This window comes from Hypanus sabinus, chromosome X2, assembly GCF_030144855.1.
Source record: "Hypanus sabinus isolate sHypSab1 chromosome X2, sHypSab1.hap1, whole genome shotgun sequence".
NCBI lineage: Eukaryota > Metazoa > Chordata > Chondrichthyes > Myliobatiformes > Dasyatidae > Hypanus > Hypanus sabinus.
The window spans coordinates 30,728,318-30,753,906 of record NC_082739.1 but is presented as its reverse complement, the minus strand read 5'-3'; the positions used below and the strand labels follow the sequence as shown (position 1 = coordinate 30,753,906).

General features: G+C 41.7%; 1 protein-coding gene across 7 annotated transcripts in view; it reads right to left on the bottom strand.

Moving 5' to 3' along the window:
• LOC132385223 (ATP-sensitive inward rectifier potassium channel 1-like) overlaps window positions 1-25,589 on the bottom strand; it is an 85,759-nt gene that overhangs the window by 5,601 nt on the left and 54,569 nt on the right. For 4 of the 7 annotated variants that reach the window (XM_059957175.1, XM_059957178.1, XM_059957177.1 and 1 more), the window contains exons 2-4: window positions 13,199-13,326; window positions 8,558-8,642; window positions 5,336-5,385 (exon numbers count right to left, since the gene is read on the bottom strand). The exons of 1 other annotated variant lie outside the window; for it this stretch is intronic. In XM_059957175.1, coding sequence (XP_059813158.1) covers window positions 5,336-5,384 — 49 coding nt within the window. In that variant the 5' untranslated portion in view covers window position 5,385; window positions 8,558-8,642; window positions 13,199-13,326. The remainder of the gene's footprint in view (window positions 1-5,335; window positions 5,386-8,557; window positions 8,643-13,198; window positions 13,327-25,589) is intronic. 2 more of the 7 variants (XM_059957180.1, XM_059957179.1) reach the window with 2 other exon arrangements.

Below are 25,589 nucleotides of genomic sequence, written 5' to 3'. Positions count from 1 at the left end.
ATACCCCCAATACCATGTGCTTTAAGTTTGCACACTAATCTCCTGTATGGGACCTTGTCAAAAGCCTTTGGAAAATCTAAATATACCACATCCACTGGCTCTCCCCTATCCACTCTACTAGTTACATCTTCAAAAAATTCTATAAGATTCGTCAGACATGATTTTCCTTTCACAAATCCATGCTGACTTTGTCCAATGATTTCCAAATGTGCTGTTATCACATCTTTGATAACCGACTCTAGCATTTTCCCCACCTCCAATGTCAGACTAACCGGTCTATAATTCCCCGGTTTCTCTCTCCCTCCTTTTTTAAAAAGTGGGGTTACATTAGCCACCCTCCAATCCTCAGAAACTAATCCAGAATCTAAGGAGTTTTGAAAAATTATCACTAATGCATCCACTATTTCTTGGGCTACTTCCTTAAGCACTCTGGGATGCAAACCATCTGGCCTTGGGGATTTATCTGCCTTTAATCCCTTCAACTTACCTAACACCACTTCCCTATTAACATGTATTTCCCTCAGTTCCTCCATCTCACTAGACCCTCGGTCCTTTACTATTTCTGGAAGATTATTTATGTCCTCCTTAGTGAAGACAGAACCAAAGTAGTTATTCAATCGGTCTGCCATGTCTTTGTTTCCCATGATCAATTCACCTGCTTCTGACTGTAAAGGACCTACATTTGTTTTGACCAATCTTTTTGTTTTCACGTATCTATAAAAGCTTTTACAGTCAGTTTTTATGTTCCCTGCCAGCTTTCTCTCATAATCTTTTTTCCCTTTCCTAATTAAGCCCTTTGTCCTCCTCTGTTGATCTCTGAATTTCTCCCAGTCCTCAGGTGTGCCACTTTTTTTTACTAATTTATATGTTTCTTCTTTGAACTTGATACTATCCCTAATTTCCCTTGTCAGCCACAGGTGCACTAACTTCCCTGGTTTATTCTTTTGCCAAACTGGGATGAACAATTGTTGTAGTTCATCCATGCGATTTTTAAATGCTTGCCATTGCATATCCACCGTCAACCCTTTAAGTATCATTTGCCAGTCTATCTTAGCTAATTCACATCTCATACCTTCAAAGTTACCCTTCTTTAAGTTCAGAACCTTTGTCTCTGAATTAACTATGTCACTCTCCATCTTAATGAAGAATTCCACCATATTATGGTCACTCTTACCCAAAGGGCCTCGCACAACAAGATTGCTAACTAACCCTTCCTCATTGCTCAATACCCAATCTAGAATGGCCTGCTCTCTAGTTGGTTCCTCGAAATGTTGGTTCAGAAAACTATCCCGCATACATTCCAAGAAATCCTCTTCCTCATCACCCTTACCAATTTGGTTCACCCAATCTATATGTAGATTGAAGTCACCCATTATAACTACTGTTCCTTTATTGCACGCATTCCTAATTTCCTGTTTAATGCCATCCCCAACCTCACTACTACTGTTAGGTGGCCTGTACACAACTCCCACCAGCATTTTCTACCCCTTAGTGTTATGCAGCTCTACCCATATTGATTCCACATCCTCCAGGCTAATGTCCTTCCTTTCTATTGTGTTAATCTCCTCTCTAACCAGCAATGCTACCCCACCTCCTTTTCTTTCCTGTCTATCCCTCCTGAATATTGAATATCCCTGGATGTTGAGCTCCCATCCTTGGTCACCATGGAGCCATGTCTCTGTGATCTCAACTATATCATATTCGTTAATAACTATCTGCACATTCAATTCATCCACCTTGTTACGAATGCTCCTCGCATTGACACACAAAGCATTCAGGCTTGTTTTTACAGCACTCTTAGCCCTTATACAATTATGTTGAAAAGTGGCTCTTTTTGCTTTTTGCCCTGGATTTGCCTGCCTGCCACTTTTACTTTTCACCTTCCTACTTTTTGCTTCTACCCTCATTTTACACCCCTCTGTCTCTCTGCACTTGTTCCCATCCCCCTGCCCCATTAGTTTAAAGCCTCCTGAACAGCAGTAGCAAATGCTCCCCCTAGGACATTGGTTCCAGTCCAGCCCAGGTGCAGACCATCCTGTTTATACCGGTCCCACCTCCCCCAGAACTGGTTCCAATGCCCCAGAAATTTGAATCCCTCCCCCTTGCACCATTTTTCAAGCCACGTATTCATCTGAAATATCCTCCTAGTTCTACTCGGACTAGCACGTGGCACTGGTAGTAATCCAGAGATTATTACCTTTGTGGTCCTACTTTTTAGTTTATCTCCTAACTCCCTAAATTCACCTTGTAGGACCTCATCCTGTTTTTTACCTATATCATTGGTACCTATGTGCACCGCAACCACTGGCTGTTCACCCTCCCATTCCAGAATGTCCTGCAGCCGCTCAGAGACATCCTTGACCCTTGCACCAGGGAGGCAACATACCATCCTGGAGTCTCGTTTATGGCTGCAGAAACGCCTATCTATTCCCCTTACAATCGAATCCCCTATCACTATAGCTCTCCCACTCCTTTTCCTTCCCTCCTGTGCCGCAGAGCCACCCATGGTGCAATGAACTCGGCTGCTGCTGCCTTCCCCTGATGAGACATCTCCCCCAACAGTATCCAAAACAGTGTATCTGTTTAGGAGGGAGATGACCCCGGGGGACTCCTGCACCACCTGCCTACTGCTACACTGTCTAGTGGCCACCCCTTCCCTTTCTGCCTGTGTAGCCTTTACCTGCGGTGTGGCCAACTCATTGAACGTGCTATTTACGACTTTCTCAGCATCACGGATGCTCCAGTATGAATCCAATCGCAGCTCCAGATACTCAATGCGGTCTGCCAGAAGCTGCAGTTGGACACACTTCCTGCACACATAGTTACCAGGGACACTGGAAGTATCCCTGATTTCCCACATGCTGCAGGATGAACAAACCACGGGGCCAATCTCAGCTGCCATGACCTACCCATTTGGGTAGGTCATTTGGGTCCTCTTTTGTGACCCACTTTGGGCTTTAAAGTTCCCATCAACGAATCCTCTCAGTGCTTTTACCAACATTTTTCAATACCACCAAAGACAAATTAGCTAGTCGTTATTTCATTCTTGCCTGTGTGAAGCTGCTGTATGCAAGTTAACCGTTGCATTAACCCATGCAACAGGAACAGCTAAACACTTCAAAAACTCTAACGTGGAAGACAAAGAAGCTGCCGATGCTGGAATCCAGAAACAAACTGGAACACTGGAAGAACCCAGCCAATCAAGCAGCATCCGTGGAGGCAAAGATCTCCCATTTCAGATGGAACCCCTGCATCATCTCCGAGCAGGAACAGAAAAGGTTACCTGTGTATGGCAGAACAGAAGGAGTGGGAGAGAGGCTGATTGGTGATGGCTAGAACCACATGGAGACTGATGCATAGATAAAACTGAGCAGACTGTCAGTTGCTCATTGACCCAATCACTCTTTCCAACATTCTGCTTTTGCTCTTAGCAGTAATTCATCCCAGTGATGTATTGTGTTGTGTATTTAATATTTCAGTAAGATTTGAGTGATGTTGTACAGATATATTAATTGGTTAAGCATTCCTGTTCATTAAATAATGTATTATGAGTTATATGTATAAGTACATGAATTGCATACGTCATCACACTACCAAGTGATATGAGCGCACCTTGTTTAAAGTAAAGAACAAAGTTAGACCTGCGTTCACAGACTCTGTGTCTTCCTTCAAATTAGTTTAACATTTTGAAGTTACAAAATAATGGCTGCTTTTCAAATCACGAATCAGTACGTGGAATTACTATGTGGTGACCGTTAGAGATTTAGCTGTCACAAGAGCAGGGTTGGCTCCTTTATGTTCCAGGTTCAGATGTTTCAAAAGAGACAGAGGGGTAAGAAATGTGGGGGAATGGTTTTGTTAATTAGGAATAGCATCACAGCCTCAGAAAGGAAGTACATTCTCGAGGGATTGCCTACAAAGCCAGGGCACCTCTGTCGTGCAAAAGGTTTAAAATGGGTGGAACTTGTTAGTTATATCCAGGAAGGATTCCTGGCATAATATGTAGATAGGAATCTTACTGGATCCAGTACCAGGTAATGAACCTAATCAGGTGACAGTGGGAGAGCATCACAAGGGTAGTAACCCAACTGCCTGATCTTTAGTATAGCCATAGACGATGATAGGATCAGAAGAAACAGCAAAGTATTTAATTGGAAGAGGGTTAATTATGATGGCATTAGGGAACAGATTTACAGTAGAAATGTGGTGGTTGTTTAGGGATCTGGATAGGTTTCTCCCACTGAGACAGGGAAAAGATGGTACAGAGAAGGAACAAGGCTGTCAAGAGAGGAAACATTTAATCGGGGGAGAAGGAAGTATACTGAAGGTTTCAGAAGCAAAAATCAGACAGGCTTCTTGAGAACTATAAGATAGCCCGGATGGAGCTTAAGAAGGAACTTAGGAGAGCTAGAAAAGGAAATGAGAAGTACTTAGCAAGTAGGTTTAAGGAAAACCCCAAGGCACTTTACTCATATGTGAAGAACAGAAGGTTGAATACAGCCACCCAGGAGAAAGGTGTTGGAGTCGGTATGCTCCACAAGAGACACAGTGGCACAGCATCCAAGCTGGAGGCAGTACTCCCCCCACGGTTATCTCGGCAGAAGACAAGCTGTATTGCAGTAGACTGCAGATTTCAGCAACATTCATGGTCTCAGGGTCTCGGAATACATTTTTTTTGTGTAACTGTATTTTACTGATATAGTACTTATACATGTACTATAGTACATGTGGCTTCTATTGTGTGTGACTGCTGCTGCTCAGTTTTGCTCCTTGCCCTGGAGTAACACTTTTTTGTTTGGCTGTATTCATGGGTATTCATGTATGGTTGAATAACAATTAAACTTGAACTTGAACATGACTGGAGTAAGGGCAGGATTGCTCAGGGATAAAAGAGGAAACATGTGCCTCGGATTGGAGGAGATAGGAGAGGTCCTTAATGAATAATTTGCTTCAGTATTCACCATTGAAAGCGACCTTGATAAATGTGAGGTCAGTGTAGTACAGGGTAATATGCTGGAGCATGTTGAGATTACAAAAGAGACAGTTATAGTGTATTTAATATTTCAGTAATATTTGAGTAATATTGTAAATATATTGCTTGATTAGCATTCTTTGACTCTTAACATAATTAATTATGGGCTATATACAAGTGCGTGAATGGTATACATCATTACGCCACTACATCACAAGTGCACACCTCATTAAAAGTAAAACTGTGAGTACACACGTTATTCAAATCTTACGTGATTTTCTTTCGATTAGTTTTATGTTTTGGAGTTACAAAACATAAGTGGCAACAAGGTAGTTTTAAAACAAACCCAAGACGATTACCTACCTATTGAAGTGCAGTACATTTTTTCTTCACAAGAGGGAGAGAGTGACATTCTAGGTAAAAACAAAGCACAGCATGTTTTTTTCTCTTCGGAAGCGCAGTGAGATGTTCGAGTTTTAAAAAAGGTAGAAAATGGACGAAATTCACAGGTTCATAACCATTAAGTACTGGGTGATAATTATTATAAATTTAAAAAACAGAAATGCCTGGCTACATCAGAAAGATAGACGTGTTTGATAGCATAACAGATAACTGGATATTGTACACTGAATGAATTGAGCAGTATTTTAAAGCAAATAAAATAGCCAATGCATAGTGAGTGCTAGTTTTGCTGAGTGCAATAGGTAGAAAGCATAGTTCGCTTAGAATTTTGACTGCTCCATCCAGACGAGCCAAAATGATATTTGCTGATATTGTGAAAGTAATGCAGATATATTTAAACTGAAACCACTTTTGATTGAAGAATGCTTTAGGTTTCATAATCAGAATCAAAAAGGGGTTTATTTCAGTTTATATGGCTGAATTGAAGAGCTTGTCTGAGCATTGTCAGTTCAGTGATGGGCTTCATGATCCACTGAGAGGTCATCTAGTTTGTGAAATCTTTCAAGAAAGCATTCAAAACCAGCTTTTGAACTGAAGCACAACTCACATTTAAAAGATCCGTTGAAATTGCTCTATCAATGAAAACAGCAGACAGAAACACAACCAAGTTGCAGCCAGGAATGAAAGTGGGTGTGAACAACAACGCAAAGTCTAAACAGAAACCTGCCTGTCCAAACAAATTGCATCACTGCTGTGGCAGGGTCTCACATACAGCAGACCAATCCAGATTTAAAGGTAAAACATTGCTGAAAATGCCACAAAGAATGAAACATATAAAGAACACTTTGGACAGACAAAAATAATAGACTGCTCAGAGAAGAGATAAAGATTAAAAATCAAGTTGCAGTCTCAAAAACAGCACTAATCTGCTCGCTGTTGATGAAAAATCTGAAAATGATGAGAGTGATACAGGACTGAATAGCCTTGAGATTTACAATGTGAAAGGTAACAACAGACCAGCAATATGGCTTATACCAGAAGCGAACAGGAAATTAATTAAAATGGAATTGGTCACTGGCTCAGCTGTTTCAGTCACTCCACAAAATGAGTTTGAATGGCATTTCAAAGATACTTAAATGAAGCTTGCAGATATCGAACTAAGAACTTACACTGGAGAAAAGATAACTGGTGGGAATGACATTTGTCATAGTAAAGTACAATAATCAACAAGCCACATTGGGCTTGTATATGGTAATAATAAGAGGGTCAGCATTGTGTGGCCGTGATTGGCTGAGACTACAACTTGATTGAAGATCCATCCACCATTTGCATGCCACATCACATGAAGGCTGAAGAGAAGTGAACCTCCATTCAAGGTTGAGTGGAGCCCATAAGCAACACCAGTGGTCCCAGCAGCCAAGAAGAATGGTCTGTCAGAATTTGTGGTGACTTTAAGGTCACCATCAACCCAGTTCTGAAAGTAGATCAATACCTTCTGCCCAGGATAGAGGATATCTTTGTAAATTTATCTGGAAAGAAACATTTCAGTGAAGTAGCCTTAGCTGAGGCCTACCTACATATGAGGATGGAGGAAGAGTCCAAAGTGTTTGTCAGTAGAATAAGTTTAGTTTTAGAGTAGCATCTGTACCTGCATTCTGGTTGAAAGCTATAAACCAGGTGCTCCAAGGTTGTCCAGGCACAGTGTTACCTGGACGGCATCTTTGTTACTGGTAAGGATGACAAGGAACATCTCTAAATTCTCAAGATGAGTGTTAAAAAGATTAGAAGATTATTGGCCTAGAGCACAATGCAACAAGGGTGAATTCTTTAAACCAGGCATCATTTACTCTGGTTGCACCATTGACGCACAAGTATTACGCAAGTACGCTGAGAAAATTCAGGCTGTATTAGAATGTGTCACAGTTTTCTCCCTAATGAAAATTGAAAGTCTAACTATTATAACAGGCATAATCCAAAGGAAAACCAGAAAAGACCCCAAAGTGTCTCAGATATACATGACTACCCAAAATGGCTGGAATGTGCTGGAATGTGCTGCAGAAATTCTAGATTCCCCCATTTTTATTAGTGCCACAATGAAGTAGCCCTTGACAGAGGTTGCTTATGTCGGATTTGAGAGTTGTTGTACCATCCAAGCTAAGAGCTAAAGTGTTGGAGGGGCTACATATATGCTGGTCATCTAGGCATGGTCAAAATGAAAGTGTTGGTTTGAAGCTTTGGCTGGTGGCCTGGGATAGATCAGCAGATCGAGCAGCTTGCCATGCACTGTTAGAGATGCCAACAGGTTCAGAAGAATCCAAGAGTAGTGCCTCCCCTTCCGGGGAATGGCCTGCATTGCCCTGGCAGAGGATTCCTGTGGGTTTTGCCGGACCGTTCATGGGCACAAATTTCTTGGTAGTGGTGGATGCAGCTACAAAGTGGCCAGAACAGTTCCCAATAGCCTCCACTACAGCCTCACGCATTGTTGATGTATTGGGAAGCCTCTTCACAAGGAGTGGTGTTCCTGAACATTTAGTCGGTGACAACAGACCAGAGTTTGTTGAGGAACAGTTTCAGTCATTCCTGAAAATGAATGGAATAAGACATATTAGATCTGCACCGTACCACCCAGCTACAAATGGCTTGGTGGGAAGGTTTGTCCAGAGTTGAAAGAACACACTGTGAGCAACGTCAGCAGAACACACTACACTGACACTAAATCAGAATCTGACCAATTTCTGCCTTGCACATTGTAATGCAGCACACTTCACAGCCAACAACTCACAAGCTATGCTGTTCCTGGGTCGTGCTTTGCTCAGATCTTTTCAAACCCAGTCTTAGAAGGAGTATGCAGGACAAACAGCTGAGTCAAATTGAGGGCTCCTCAAACAAGGAGGTTCGATGTTTCACTCATGGACAAGCAGTCCTGGTGAGGTATGACAGAGGTGATTAAAAGTGGGCACTTGGGAAGATTAAGGACCGAACTGGACCATTCTTCTGCATAGTGGAGATTGTGCCTAATGTTATCTGGAGATGACACATCAATCAGTTAAGGAAAGCAAAGTCAATTGTTAGAGAAGAAAGATGTTCACAGCTATCAGAACCTTTTCCTGCAGTCCCAGAGGCAATGTCTACAATTACCACGGAGACCAGAACCTGAAATTGTTTCACAGCCACAAGTCTCACCTGCTGAGCAGAGTGACCCCCCTTGTCAGGAAAGCTGTTATTCCACGAGAGTAAGAAATCCTCCGCAGTGATTAAATCTTTAGGCCTGTTTAGAAAGCAATACATTATATATTTGAGTTGAGATGCATTCTATATTGAGTTGGAGTTTACAACTGAGCAGGGAGGAGTGTTGTTTATTTAATATTCCAGTAATATTTGAGTAATATAGTAAACATATTGTTTGATTAAGCATCCTTTGCTGTTTAAATACTGTAACTCATTACGGGTTATACTGTATGTACGAAGTGTGTGAATGGTGTATATTGTGCACATCTCACTAAAAGTACAACGAAGAGTATGCACATTATTCTGGGCTCCCATGTTGCCCTTTCAATTAACTTTATGTTTTGAAGGTACAAAACATAACAGCTGTCTTGGAGTGGGGGCCAAATTGAAAAGGGTGATGAATACAAGACTGAAGGATGTATATGGAATAAGGTAGGTGACCTTGCAGCATAGTTAGAGATTGATAGTTATGACTATCATGGGCATCACTGAATCGTGGTTGAAAGAAGAATAAAGTTGGGAACTTAACGTCCAAGGATACGTATTGTATTGAAAGGGCAGACAGGTAAATGGGGGGGCGGTGGGTGGCTCTTTTGGTTAAAAAAAAAATTAAATCAAATCCTCAAAGATGTGACATAGGATCAGAATATGTAGGATACCTGTGAGTAGAGTTAAGGAACAGGAAGAGTTAAAAAAACACTGATTGGAGTTATATACAGGCCTCCAAACTGTAGCCAAGATGTATGGTACAAATTAAAACAGGAGCTAGAAAAGGCATGTAAAAATGACAATGTTACAATAGTCATGGGGGACTTCAATATGCAGGTAGATTGGGAAAATCAGGTTGGTGTTGGATCCCAAGAGAAAGAATTTGCAGAATGCCTATGAGATGGCTTTTTAGAGCAGTTCATAGTTGAGCTCACTAAGGAAAAGAGAATTTTGGATTTGGTGTTGTGTAATGAACCAGATTTAATTAGGGAGTTTAGGGTGAATAAACCCTTAGGAGGCAGTGATCAAATTATGATGGAATTCATCCTGCAGTTTGAGAGTGAGAAGCAAAAATCAGATGCATCAGTATTGCAGAAGAGTAAAAAGAAATGCAGTGGCATGAGAGAGGTGCTCGCCAAAGTTGATTGGAAAGGGACACTAGTTTCTGAAAGAAGTTCAGGAAGTACAGGGTAGATTCATACTAAAGAAGTAGTATTATAAAAGGAGGATGAGACATCCATGGATGACAAGGTAAGTCAAAGACAGCATAAAAGGAAAAGAGAGGCATAAAATATAGTAAAATTATTAGGAAACCAGGGGATTAGGAAGCTGTTAGAAACCAACAGAAGGCAACTAAAAAATCAATAAGGAAAAAGATGAAATATGAAAGTAAGTTAGGCAAAGGAGAATCTGTGAATATTGTTTTCTTGGATTTTCAGAAGACCTTTGGCAAAGTGTTGCACATGAGGCTGCTTGACAAGATCAGATGCTAGGTTATTACAGGAAAGATACTAGCATCGATAGAAGATTAGCTGATTGACAGGAGGCAAAGAGTGGGGATGACAGGGGTCTTTTTTGCTTGGATGCTGGTGACTAGTGGTGTGCTGCAGGGCTCTGTGTTAGGACTGCTTCTTTCCATGTTATATATCAATGATTTGATGATGAAATTAATGGTTTGTGGGCATGCTTGCAGATGATACAAAGATAGGTAGAGGGGCAGGTAGTGTTGTGGAAGTAGGAAGTCTGCAGATAGACAAATTAGGAGAATGGGCGAAAAAGTGGCAGATGGAATATGTCATAGGGAGGTGTATGGTCATGCACTTTGGTAAAAGGAATAAAAGCATAGACTATTTTCGAAGTAAGGAGCAAATTCAGAAATCAGAGATGCAAAGAAACTTAAGAGTCCTCTGGCAGGATTTCTTAAAGGTTATAAGTATTGTGACCATGATGGTGCTGGTGATATACAGCAACATTTTGCGGAAAGCTCACTAAACTACCACAATTCAATTTCTTCTGAACTATGATCTCTGCAATCCAAAGCTAGAAATTTCCCTTTAAGAAAAGTACTTCCAAACCATCTAAAACAAATTTTACAATCTCTGGAAGCAGTTGGCATTTGACACAGTTCCCAGTGGTAGGATCTTGCAGAAAGTCATGAAGCACAGGATCCGTGGAAACTTGGTTGTGTAGATTCAGATTGCCCACAGAATACAGAGAATGGTGGTAGTGCAACATATTCTGCCTGGTCGTTGTTGATCCGTGGTCTTCCAGAACCGTTCTGGGACCCATTCTCTTTGTGTTTTTATAAATGATTTGGATGACAGGTGTAATGGTGAGTTAGTAAGTTTTCAGATGACATGAAGGTTGTGGGTGTTGCAGATTGTTTAAAAAGTTGTCATATTGTAGGTTACAACATGATACAGACTGGATGCAGAGCTGGGTGGATGGCGATGTAGTTTAGTCCAGATAAATGTGAAGTGATACACTTTGAAGATCAAATATGAAGGCTGAGTACAGAGTTAATGGCAGGATTTTTGGCAGTGTGGAAGAATCGAGGGATCTAAGGATCCATGATCATAGATCCCTCAAAGTTACCATATGGGCTGATAGGCTGGCTAAGGTGGTGTATGGTGTGTTGGCCTTCCTTAGTTGAGGGACTGAGTTCAAGACGCACAAGATAATATCGCAGCTCTATAAAACTCTGATTAGTCCACACTTGGAGTATTGTGTTCAGTTCTGGTCATCTCATTATAGGAACGTCATGGAAGTTTTAGAGAGGATGCAGAGGTGATTTACTTGGATGCTGCCTGGATTGGAGGGCATATCTTATGAGGAAAAGTAGAGTGAACTAGGGCTTTTCTCTTTGTTGAGACAGAGAATGAGAGGCAACTTGACAGAGGTGTGTAAAATTCTGAGAGGCATAGATAGTGTGGATATCCAGCACCTTTTTCCCAGGACTCCAATAGCCAAAACCAGAGGACAGCTATTTAAGTTGAGTGGAGGAAGGTTTAGGGGAGACGTCAGAGGAATTATTTTTTTCACACTGAGAGTGACGGATACCAGGAATGCACTGCCGATGTTCGTGTAGAGTCTGGTACAATAGGGACATTTAAGAGACTTTTAGATGGGCACGTGGATTTAAGAAAAGTGGAGTATTATGGACTATGTAGGATGGAAGGGATAGATTAATCATGGAGCGGGTTTATATAGTTTGGCACAACATTGTGGGCTGTACTATTCTATATTCTAAATGCAAGACTTCCAATCTTTCTGCTCTTTTCTGTCAATACTCTTAGGAGGGTAAGATTCTACCAGCTGATGTATCAACAAGAAGTTTTGGAGTTAGAGGAGAAATAGAGGGAACAAAGAGGCCTCCCATGTGGTGGAAACCACTTGACCGATGTAGACAATGAGCCAGTCACTGACGGGGAGGCATAGGTGTGCCAGTGCTGCAGGTCCGAGAGTGGATACAGCAGCACTGAGCCGCCAGCTTTCTGAACAACCAGCTCTTCAGCACGTGGGTGAATGCTCACACTTTCAGACCTTCTCAGCAGCTGGCTAGATCTACTTCACAAAGACTTCAGCATTACCGTACTACCGAAGCATGAGGGGATCTCTAGCTCACACTGGCTCTCAGCCAACAGATTTACCTCTGGGGACATTTAGTGGGATTTAAATCTGCATTAATTGCAGTGGAGAGAGTCAAAGTTACAATAGCTACTCATTAGATACAATAGCAATTTTTAAGAGTCATTTTGGCAGACACCAGAATAGGCAGGGACTATATGCAGGGAGATGGGATTAGTTAGAATGGCATGATGCTCAACACAGGCAACTGTACTGTTCTATGTTTGATATTTGCAGAGACTAAGTAAAGGAAAGCAACAACTAGGCTTTCAATTCCTAGCTCACAATCTTCTCATCCCAATCATTTTCCATTTCTAAAAGAAACTAATTATAAATCGGAGACACCAGAGATTTCACAGATGCTGGAAAACATGCTCAAAATGCTGAAGGAATTCAGTAGGGTACAGGCAGCATCTATGGAGAGGAGTAAACAGTCAATGTTTTGGGCTGAGACCCTTCATTGGGACTTTATCAGTAGTTTATTAGGAAAATATTCAATCAACCAACAGATAAAGCAAATATCCTTCTGTTTTCTCAGAGAAAAGCCAGATAGACTCATAAATTACTTCACGTAAGGTGTGTCTTGATATTACAGAACCAGAGAGCTGTCATTCCTATTTAAATGGTACAGTAAAATAAAAAAATGACAATAACATTGTCCTGCATTAATAATGATTGGAACTACAGTAATAGTCTACGCAGTTACAATGTAGATGCAAGAAAGTTAAAAGCTTAACATTATTTCGTCCTCTATTTTCCCAATGGCTAAGTTAGTGGAATAAGTGACTGCTTCATTAATCAGAAACATAAGACTCTACAAAGTGTGGTCCTAAGATTGAGATAGAAAGAAATCAACAGTCTCTCTTTTAATGCTGCATAAGGGAAGATTTGATCAAGGTACAAAATTAGAAATCATGACAACACTTTCCGCTAATGAAGACTGCATTACGGCAGATCTACCACCCTGATGCCATGACTTACCTCCTCACCCAAAGTTCCAATGTCCAGTGAAGGCTCTGGTCTAATTCAGTGTTGGCATCTTCCACTTGGTACCTGATATCAATGATCAAAGTGCCTTTCTTTACATATATTAGCTCTTGGGTGTGTCTCTGTAACAAAGTAGCAAGCAAAACCTCTATAAAATGTGATTACATTAATTTACCTCAGATGAAATTCAAGTTTCCTTTGTAACAAATTGCAATCACACTAGCAATTGAAGAGCAACACACACAAAATGCTGGATGAGCTCAGCCAGTCAGGCAGCATCTATGGAGGACAAATGAACAGTTGACTTTTCTGGCTGACTGTCTATTTCCTTCCATTGATACTGCCTGCTGAGTTCTTCCAACATTTTGTGTGTGTTCGTAGTTTCCAGCAACATATCAGGTTGCCCCTCAGCCTCTGACACTGAGGAGAAAACAATTCAAGTTGTCCCACCTCCCATTATAACTAATGTACTCCAATACAGACAACATCTTGGTGGCATTCCAGAATTGAGCATTTGAGAGTCAAGAGACCAACACAGCCTGTGAAAAAGCAAATGAGATTTGACATGTGTCATGAATATGAAGTCATTTGTGAGCTAGAAGCACAAAATGAGTATGCAATTCATAAGGACAAGGAAAACCAGCTGTACGTAAAGGGAAAGCAAATTGCAAGGACATGAGAGTGATAGATATATGAGAAGAGGCAAGTTCCACAGGAGGTCCACAAGACATTAGAGCAGAATTAGGCCATTCGGTCTATCAAGCCATTCCATCATGGCTGATTTATTATCTCTCTCAACTTCATTCTCCTGTCATCTCCCTGTAGACTTTGATGCCTTTACCAATCAAGAACCTATCAACCCCCCTCTTTAAATATACTCAATGACTTCACTTCTACAGAAATCTTTCACAATAAATTCCACAGATTCATCAACCTGTGGCTAAAGAAATTCCTCCTCACCTCTGTTCTAAAAGGACGTCCATGTATTTTGAGGCTGTGTCCTCTGGACTCCCCCACTGTAGGAAACATCCTCTCAAGCCCAAGCTATCTAGGCCTTTCAATATTCGATAGGTCTTAATGAGATATCCCTCATTCTCCTAAAGTCCAGCAAGTACAGGCCTAGAGCCATCAAACATTACTCAGTCATTAAACCCCCATTCCTGGGATCATTCTCGTGAACCTCCTCTGGATCCTCTCCAATGCCAGCACAACCTTTCTTAGATGAGGGGCTGAAAACTGTTTACAATACTCTAAGTGTGGTCTGATGAATGCCTTATAAAGCCTCAGCATGAGAGGATTTAATTGTCATTCAACCATACACGAATACAGCCAAAAGAAACAGTGATCTTCCAGGGCCAAGGTGTAATCACAGTACCAACAGTCACACACAGCATAGGGCACTTAAAAGATATGAGTAAGGTACAGTCACACAAAAAATATATCCTTGCTTTAATATTCTAGTCCTCTAAAAATGAATGCTAATATTGCATTTGCCTTCCTCACCACTGACTCAACCTACAAGTTATTGTTAGGGAATCTTGTACAAAGGCACCCAAGTCCCTTTGCACCTCTGATTTCTGAATTTTCTCCACATTTAGAAAATAGTCTATGCCTTTATTACTTCTACAAAAATGCATGACCATACACTTCCCTACATTATGTTCCAACTGCCTCTTCCTTCCCCATTCTCCTAAACCGTCTAAGTCCATCTGCAGATTCCCTGCTTCCTCAACACTACCTGTCCAGCTGCCTCCTTGTATCATCCACAAGCATGGCGACAAAGCCATCAATTTTGTTATCCATATCATTGACATATAATGTGAAAAGAAGCAGTCCCAACACAATCCCTGTGGAACACTACTAGTCCTCAGCAGCCAACTAGAAAAGGCTCCCTTTATTCCTACTCTTTGCCTTTTGCCATTCAACTAAACTTTTACCCATGTTAATAACTTTCCGGAAATATGAAGTGCTCTTATCTTGCTAAGCAGCCTCATGTGTGGCACCTTGTCAAAGGCCTGCTGAAAATCCAAGTTAACAACATCCACAAACTCTTTTTATCTATCCTGCTTGTTATTTCGCCAAAGAATTCCAACTGATTTGTTAGGCGAGATTTTCCCCTGAGGACATGTTGACTTTGGCCTGTTCTATGATAAGCCTCCAAGTACCCTGAAACCTCATCTTTAATACTGGACTCCAATATTTTTCCAACCACTGAAGTCAGGCTAACTGGCCTATAATTTATGTCCTGCTTTGGGTAAAAGAGGGGACCCTATGGAATGAAAACACCTGAAAGGTTAATGAGGACCCAGGAATGTTGTTATTTTTGTTGCGAATAAGGTTAGTACACCGATTTGTGAATGATGAGTGTGTTACATTTAACAGTAGGCAGGAACTTGAGATCTCAAATAAGCATGAGAACTCAAGTTGAAGCTTGTGATTCTGTTTTATCCTCATGGAAAGGGAAAGCACAATTATTGCAAAGGTGGAGCTTCTAATTGTAACTGGAAGTCCCTCGTAGTGAAGACCAGGAAGGAAGCTGGCTCTGTTTGGAAACAATAAACATATGCTGGACATAAACATGAGAAAATCTGCAGATGCTGGAAATCCAAAGCAACACGTACAAAAGGCAAGAAGAACTCAGCAGGTCAGGCAGCATCCATGGAAATAAATAAACAGCTGGCATTTCGGGACTGAAGAGGAAAGGAAAGATGCTAGAATGAAATGGTGGGGGGAGGGAAGGGAGGAGAGCTGGAAGGTGATAGGTGAAGCCAGGTGGGTAGGAAAGGTAAAGGGCAGGAGAGGAAGGAATCAGACAGGAGAGGAGAGTGGAGCATAGGAGAAAGGGAAGGAGGAGGGGACCCAGGGAAGTGATAAGCAGGTGAGAAGAGGTCAGAGGCAGACTGGGGAATGGAAGAAGAGGGGACAGGAGTGACTTTTTTTTACTGGAAGGAGAAACCCATATTCATGCCATCAGGTTGGAGGCTACCTGGACAGAAGATAAGGTATTGCTCCTCCACTCTTGAGGGTGGCCTCATTGTGGCACAAGAGGACTATGAGGTTTTGACTGTCATGAGTATGCAACCACTATTGAACAGTATGACATGTTTGAACACAGATTTGATCATTGAACTAGAGATATGATATACATGCATGATAAATACCTCAGTAAATTTTTCTCTCAATCCTGGTGAAGGGGCTCAGAGGTTTAACAGTGGATGGGCAGATGTGGGTCTAACAAAGAAAAACTGGAAACTCCTTTGAGGATTGGTTATGAGTTTGTAGATATTACATGCATGCACCAACCGAAGAGCAGATGCACAAATGTTGCCTGTCAACGACCACATGTCAGTGATTCCCAAAGGGTTGGTACCATCCCCCACCCCTATGGGGGCAGTTACATGTCCTAAGAGGGCATTGGGGAAATGGAAGTCACCGGGGGGTGTTCAAGATTCGTTGGGGGGACGATAGGCAGCACCCTAACTTGAGGCACGAGACCTGACTGACCATTAGTAGAGCAGGCACTTCCAAGAAAAAAGGATGGGGCACTGGAGCACAGGAAGAACCAGCGCTCTGGAGGCAGCGAGTATACGTCGTCACGTGTCGGAAACTCGGCAATCTCATCCGACCTTACAACAACAAACTGACTTTATTGGAGATGCATAAATTACCAACCAGGGTTCCCAACAGTTCCCCTTGACTCACGGCACGGAACGAGTTCAAGCAATTTAACAGCTGATAAGTGAAGAACACCCTCTCAACTTTCTCTACAGATCTACGAAAAGCAGGTCACACAGCGCTGGCTGGAGCCAATAGCCGACCCCGAGGATTCTTCTTTAGATGTTCAAAGCGGCCTCAGCTGTATATGTGGGATCAAGAACCATCTATGGGGAGTATGAGACCTTAGATGATTGGTCAGTTGTGCTAACTGGAATAGCATAAAGGCAGATTGCCAAAATCCAGCTCTATCTCCACTAACATTCAGATTCCAATCTGAATCCTTGTCAACGTAATTTTAGCTGTTGTGATCATCTTCATCTTCACCTCGCTGTTCCTTTGCGTGCCACTACCATCATTCCATCCCTGGCAACTCACTACCATTGTCAACATCCGATAGGCATTCCCAGTTTGTGTTAATTTTAAATTTCAATTTAGCCCTGTTAATGATGGATAGATAAATACATGCAGTATGATATCTATGAGACTGAAGGCGATGAAGCCTTGAACTCTAATCCTGCTAAGAAACAGAAACTACAGAAAGTGTATCAATGCCATGTTATGTGCCTGGAGTATGATTTTATTCCATTCTCATCAGATCAGCAACACCACATGTATCTCATTTGTAATACTGTACTGTCTAATGAAGCCATGAAACCATCAAGAGTTGCAGGAGCACTTCTATAAAAGACTCCCTGAAAAGGCTACTTATGGTATTACAGTTCCAGAAGATAAAAGAAGCATTTGAAAACCATTGCACTCTCGAGTCATTTGCCAAGGAAGCTAAAAATGACCTTGATAGTGGTCTCATTATTGCTTACAACTTTTCCAAAATGACAGCAAAGTGTGAAAAATCTCATACAATTGGATAAAGATTAATGATGCCTGCTGTATCTGAAGTGCTCACCACTGTTCTCAAAATGGATACCAGTATTTAAAAATCAGTTCCTCTGAGTAATAACTCTGTAGCTCGACATATTGACAAAATGAGTGAAGACATTGAATAGCAACTATACACAGCTACAAATAACAGAATTTGGGATAAAACTGGATGAGTTAACTATGTGAGGCAACAAAGCATTGCTAATGGCATTTTATCAAAAATTGAAAAGTGTATGAAGAGATTTTCATTTATAAAAAAGTTGAAAACAAATATCAACAAAGAATCAATCTAGAATGAGCTCAAAATGTATATTGAGGATAAAAATATTTTGATTATGAACATGATTTCTTGTACAACAGATGGACCACCATATATGACAGATTTAGTGGTATTTATGAAAAAAGAAATTCCAAATCTGTTTGCAATTCATTGTGTAATTCATCGTTAACATCTCGCAGCCAAAAAAATTCAGCCAATGACTTTTCTCAAGCAAGACTCTTGTATTATCTTCGACCAGCAAAATTAAAACTCATCCATTAAATAGCAGAATATTTCACCAGTTATGCCAAGATACCGATGAAGAGTTTGAATGCTTGCTTCTTCACACTGAAGTGCATTGGCTGTCAAAAGGCTGCTGCTTAAAACATTTCTTTGACCTTTTTGCCACTGTGGTTGAATTTTTGCTCAAAGTCAACAAGAGATTGGGAAACAAAATTGAACTTTTACATGGAGATGTGGTATACCTAGCCAATCTGTATGACAAAATGAACTTTCTAACTATGAAACTACAGGATGAGAATTTCAATTTAATCCAGGCAAGAGGTGTAGTGTCCACTTTTCTTGGAAAATTGGAAATATGTAAGTAAAACATTGGGAGATGTATGTTCTCAGTTACCTTGCATGGAAAGTGTGGCACTCTCTTTCACAGTGGGTGATTGGCAAGAGTACTGCTTACACCTGCAGTCACTGAAGAAGGATTTTCAGAATCAATTCAAGGATTTGAACTGTCTGGAAATTCCAGAATGGGTAATTAATCCATTTCTTTGCAAGGTGGAAGAACAAGAAGAGAGCTTGCAGGACAAAATTACTGAAATTCTGAAGAATGATGAAGCAGCAAAAATGCTTTTCAAAAATGTTGGTTTTTGTGGTACGTGACTACACTGTCATATGGAGTTTCTTGGTCTTTGGAGAAGAGCCAAACTGCTCTTCATTGCATTTCCATCCTCCTACCCTGTTGAAAGAGGCTCCAGTGCAGTGAACCACATACACACACACGAAAAAAAACTCAGAAACTATTTGGACATTGGCACTTAAGACTTTTGCTATCACAACTTGAACCAGATATTTGAACTCTTGCTAAAAGCCATCAAGCTCAAGGATCACATTGATATTGAAGCTGCTGTGCAGTGTCCAGGTACCGTGTAAGCTAGGTTTAAAGACAAATAGAAAATTTAAAGCAGAATCATTTTTCTCATGGTAGCAAAGATAAGACATGTTTTTACACTTGGGGGTGTTGGAAAGTATATTGTGCCTAAGAGGGGCGCTGGCAAGTATGACAGTACTTTGGGGTAAAAAGTAAAAAGTTAGGGTAAAAATGATTGGCTTATATTCCACTGCCATATATTCATGGACCATTTATGAAGAAAACTGAAACATATTACTGACCATTGCAAACAATTGCTTTCAAACCAGTGAATAATATTCCCAAAAGGCGTCACAGAAAGTTATTGCGTTTTCAACACACACACTGAATGTTGTGTGCAAAAAATATAAAAAGATAGTATTGTCAGATAGTTTGTGCAGGGAGACATTTCGGAGATTAGTATTTTCTGTGCAAGTTTCATTCTGGTATTGTGTTACCTTATATGCACTATGCAATGACTTAACCTGCATAACCAGTATGCAAAACAACTTTTCATCGTACCCAGGTGCATGTACATAACAATAATAAACCAATTTAATTTAATTCAATTCCAATTCTATTCATTTAGTGTGGAGGGTCTGTCTCCAAGCAGTATGAGTCTGTGTCTGTGAAACATAGGAAGTTGGATGCAGGTTAATCACACAGCTGTGAATGATCCAGTTCAGAAGGAATTGTGAACTTCATTCAATGACGACAGTCTACAGTTAGGTCTGAGGCAGTTGATGACTCCATCCTCCCCTTAACTGTCAAGATGAAGTAACAATATAAGAAAAAAGAGTATTTTAATACAGAGTCAAGCAGTCAAACCTGTATTGTGAGCAGGTAACATCAGTTATTAGAACATAGACATAGAAAACCTACAGCACAATACAGGCCCTTCAGCCCACAAAGCTGTGCCAAACATGTCCTTACCTTAGAAATTATCTAGGCTTACCCATAGCCCTCTATTTTTCTGAGCTCCATGTACTTGTCCAGGAGTCTCTTAAAAGACCCTATCGTATCCACCTCCACCACCATCACCGCCAGCCCATTCCATGCATTCACCTCTCTCTGCGTAAAAAACTTACCCCTGACATCTCCTCTGTACCTACTTCCAAGCACCTTAAAACTGTGCCCTCTTGTGGCAACCATTTCAGCCCTGGGAAAAAGCCTCTGACTATCCACATGATCAATGACTCTCATCATCCTGTACACTTCTATCAGGTCACCTCTCATCCTCCGTCACTCCAAGGAAAAAAGGCCGAGTTCACTCAACCTATTCTCATAAGGCATGCTCCCCAATCCAGGCAACATCCTTGTAAATCTCCTCTGCACCCTTTCTATGGTTTCCACATCCTTCCTGTAGTGAGGTGATCAGAATTGAGCACAGTACTCCAAGTGGGGTCTGACCAGGGTCCTATATAGCTGCAACATTACCTCTCGGCTCCTAAACTCAATCCCACAATTGATGAAGACCAATGCACCATTTGCTTTCTTAACTACAGAGTCAACCTGCGCAGCTGCTTTGACCATCCTATGGACTCAGACCCCAAGATCCCTCTGATCCTCCACACTGCCAAGAATCTTACCATTAAAACTATATTCTGTCATCATATTTGACATACCAAAATGAACCACCTCATACTTATCTGGGTTAAACTCCATCTGCCACTTCTCAGTGTAGTTCTCACGCTGGTGGTGAGATTAAAGTTCAGAGCAGCCTGTTAACAGTACTGCCCTGTCCTAGGTATCAAGCTTCCTGAATATTATAAGAGCTGCACTCATCCAAAATAAATGGAAAATATTCTGTCACACTACTGATTGTACCTTTGATGGGAGGGCTGTGAAGATGGCAGGAGGTGAGTCATTCAGCACAGAGTACCCCGTCTCGGATCTGTTTGTATAGCTGTAGTGTTAATCTGGCTGGTGCAGTGGAGAGTCTGGTCAGTGTGACACCAGCATACTAACAATGCGGTGTAGCAACCTCTAGGGTCTTAAATAACTATTCACCAAATAATGTGATTATCTTCCACAGAAGGAGGTACAGTATGACTAGGATGATGTTTCCCCTTGATGCCCATTGGCTTCAGTTTAACCAGGACTTCTGATGAATTTCTGTAGCATCTCCCTGTTAGTTCCAGCATCATTATGTGCTTCAAGAAGCCAAGAGCTTCAGGTGGGGGAGGAGATAGGTGAACCATAAGACTATAAAACATAGGAGCAGAATTAGGCCATTTGGCCCATCGAGTCTGCTCCACCACTCCACCATAGCTGATCTATCATCCCTCTCAACTTCATTCTTCTGCCTTCTCTCCACAACCTTTGATGCCCTGACTAATCAAGAACCAATCAAACTCCACCTTAAATATACCCAATGACTTGGCCTTCTCAGATGTCTGTGGCAATGAATTCCACTATTTCACCACCCTCTGGCCAAAGAAATGTTTCCTCATCTCTCAAGAGATAAATGGACATCTCTTAATTCTGCAGCTGTACCCTTTGCTCCTAGACTCCCCGACTCCCCACATTTACTTTATCAAGACCTTTCAATATTCAATCGATTTCAATAAGATTCTCCCCCATTCTTCTAAACTCCAGCGAATACAGCCTGAGAGCCATCAAACACTCCTATACGTTAACCCTGGGATCATTCTCATGAACCTCCTCTGGACCCTCTCCAATGCCTGCACATCTTTTCTTAGATAAGGGGCCCAAAACTGCAGTCAATACTGGGTCCAGGTGACTTATCTATCTTCAGTCCTTTCAGTTTCCCAAGAACCTTCTCCCTAGTAATGGTAACTTCACTCACTTCTGCCCCTGACACATTCACATTTTTAGCATTCTGCTGGTGTTTTCCACAGTAAAGATTGACACAAAATACTTTTTTATTTCCTCCGCCACTACCTCTCCAGCGTTATTTTCCAGTGATCCGATATCCACTCTCATCTCTCTTTTACACTTTATATATCTGAAAAGACATTTAGAAACATAGAAAACCTACAGCACAATACTGGCCCTTCAGCCCACAAAGTTGTGCCAAACACATCCCTACCTTAGAAATTACTAGGCTTACCCATAGCCCTCTATTTCACTAAACTCCTTTAACTATCTAAAAGCCTCTTAAAAGCCCCTATCGTATCTGCCTCCACCACCGTTGCTGGCAGCCCATTCCACGCACTCACCACTCTGAGTGAAAAACTTACCCCTGACACCTCCTCTGTACCTACTCCTCAGCACCTTAAACCTGTGTCCTCTTGTGGCAACCATTTCAGCCCTGGGAAAAAAACTCTGACTATCCACATGATCAATGCCTCTCATCATCTTATACACCTCTATCAGGTCACCTCTCATCCTCCTTTGCTGCAAGGAGAAAAGGCTGAGTTCCCCAATCCAGGCAACATCCTTGTAAATCTCCTCTGCACCCTTTCTATGACTTTCACATCTTTCCTGTAGTGAGACGACCAGAACTGAGCACAGTACTCCAAGTGGGGTCTGACCAGGGTCCTATATAGCTGCAACATTACCTCTCGGCTCCTAAATTCAATTCCACAATTGATGAAGGCCAATGCAACATACGCCTTCTTAACCACAGAGTCAACCTGCGTAGCTGCTTTGAGCGTCCTATGGACTCGGACCCCAAGATCCCTCTGATCCTCCACACTGCCAAGAATCTTACCATTAGTACTATATTCTGCCATCATATTTGACCTACCAAAATGAACCACTTCACACTTATCTGGGTTGAACTCCATCAGCCACTTCTCAGCCCAGTTTTGCATCCTATCAATGTCCCGCTGTAACCTCTGACAGCCCTCCACACCATCCACAACACCTCTAACCTTTGTGTCATCAGCAAATTTACTAACCCATCACTCCACTTCCTCATCCAGGTCATTTATAAAAATCACAAAGAGGAGGGGTCCCAGAACAGACCCCTGAGGCAAACTACTGGTCACTGGCCTCCATGCTTCTATTGTTTCATGAGACCATATGAGAAAGGAGGAGGAGTAGGCAATTCAGCCCTTCAAGCTTGTTCATATTTCATATCTGACCCAACTTTCTTCCTTGAATTTTTCTTCATTCACTAACTAACCTCAGTCTTGATAAAGACCATAAGACATAAGAGCAGAATTAGGAAATTGGGCTCAACTAGTCTGCTCTCCCATTTGATCATGGCTGATTTATTTCCCTCTCAACATCATTCTCCTGCCTTCTTCACGTAACCTTAGATGTCCTTACTAATCAAGAACCCATCAACCTCTGCTTTAAATAAACTCAATGACTTGGCCTTCATGGCCATCCGTGGCAATGAATTCTGCAGATTCACCATTGTCTGGTTAAAGAAATCACTCCTCATCTCTGTCCTAAAGGAACGTCCTTCTATTCTGATGCTGTGCCTTCTGGTCCTAGACTCTCCCACTATTGGAAACATCCTCAATCATTCTTCAATAGTACAGAATCAACTGCTTCTACCTTTTATCATAAAACAATTGCTCTCTATCCAAGATCATTTTTGTCAACCTTCTCCAAACAACCTTCAGTGATAAAGATACCTTTCCATAAATAGCCAAGTCTTTGTGCTACAGCTTTATCATCTTCTTTTATATCATTGTAAAAGTCAATGGCATTATACAGCACAGAAACAGGCCTGTCAGCCCAACTCATCAATGCCAGTTAAGTTGCCAATCTGAAGTAGTCACATTTCCCTTCATTTGGCCCATCCCTCTCAATCCTTCCTGTCCATGTAGCTGTCTAAATAACTTTTAAACATTGTAATAGTACCTGTTCCTAGCACTTCCTCTAGAACCTCATTCCACTTGCCCACCACTTTCTGTGTGGAAAAACCTGCCCCTCAGGACCCTTGTAATTCTTTCCTTAACTGATACCCTTCAGTCTTTGATCCTCCCTACTTTGGTATGGTTATTGGTATTGAAATATTGGTATTATTATTACCATTATTATTGTACCAAGATGCAGTGAAAAACTTGCCTTGCATATTGTTCATACAGATCAAATTATTACATAGTGGATTGAACTAGAATAAGGTAAAACAATAATAATACAGAAAAAAGTATAAAAGCTACCAAAAAAGGGGAGTACAGGTAATTGATAAAGTGAAAGATCATAATGAGGTAGATTGTGAGGTCAAGAGTCCATCTTATCTTATAAGAGGTCCATTCAAGAGTCTGATAACAGCAGGATGGAAGCTATCCTTAAGCCTGGTAGTACGTGAATTCAGGCGTTTGTATCTTTGTTGGGTGGATTATGCTGGCAGCTTTATTGAAGCATAGGGTAATATAATAGGTGGAAATATACGTAAGTCACAGCCACCGACTGGGCTTATTGAGGTAGGGAAAAGAGGAGGTATGCCTGCATCTGCGAAACAGATGGCGCTGGGTCTATGTTTTTACCATGCTCGCTTTGGTATGAACGCTAACAAATTACACCTCCATTGCAGCTTCGACAGTGCCAGCGTATCAGGACATCAGAAGTCTGTGAACACCATGGGTTCCAGCTTCCAGGGTTGTCCACTGTTCTGAAACATCCTTTCAGGGTGACACTCCCTGTGTAACAAGGGTGCTCAGGTGAGTGTGCTGCCAGCATCACCCATTGATGAGAAGGCAAAGCACAATGAAACCTCGCAGGAGGCCAGCAAAGGAAGCATGATTCTGACTTATAGGACACAATGGGTGATGCTCTGCTTTGTTGTTGGACGACGTTACCTGGGGGTGGGGGGAGGGGGGGCTTCTACCTGGTTAAAGTGGCTAGACCTCTGCTCAATGCAGATTTCCTGCGTGTTCAACGGCTATTAGTCGATTTTAAGAACTACTGGCTTGTGGATGTCGAGGATTTTGGGTCATTACCCTACCCGCACCCCCCCCCCCCAGTAAGTTCCCCACATCGACTCTGTCCAGCACGTGCACCACCGCGTGTGATTTTACTCGACTGCTGGGTGGATTCCCAAACCTCACCAAGCCCACATTCTGCACGACAGTCACAAAACATGGGGTCAAGCACCACATTTCTACAACTGGCACACCAGTCCATGCTTGTATGCATAGACTGGACCCAGAAAAGCTGGCAACCACAGAGCAACATACGTAAAATGCAGGAGGAACTCAGCAGGCCAGAGTAAACAATCGACATTTCAGGCTGAGACCCTTCATCAGGGCTGGAGAGAAAAGATGAGAAGTCAGGGTAAAAAGGAGGGGGGCGAGGAAGAAATACAAGGTAGCAGGTGATAGGTTAAGCGAAAATAGAAGGGGGGAGGGTTGAAGTTAAAAGCTGGGAAGTTGATTGGTGAAAGAGATAAAGGAGAAGGGGGAATCTGATAGGAGAGGACAGAAGGCCTTGGAAGAAAAGGAAGGGGGAGGAGCACCAGAGTG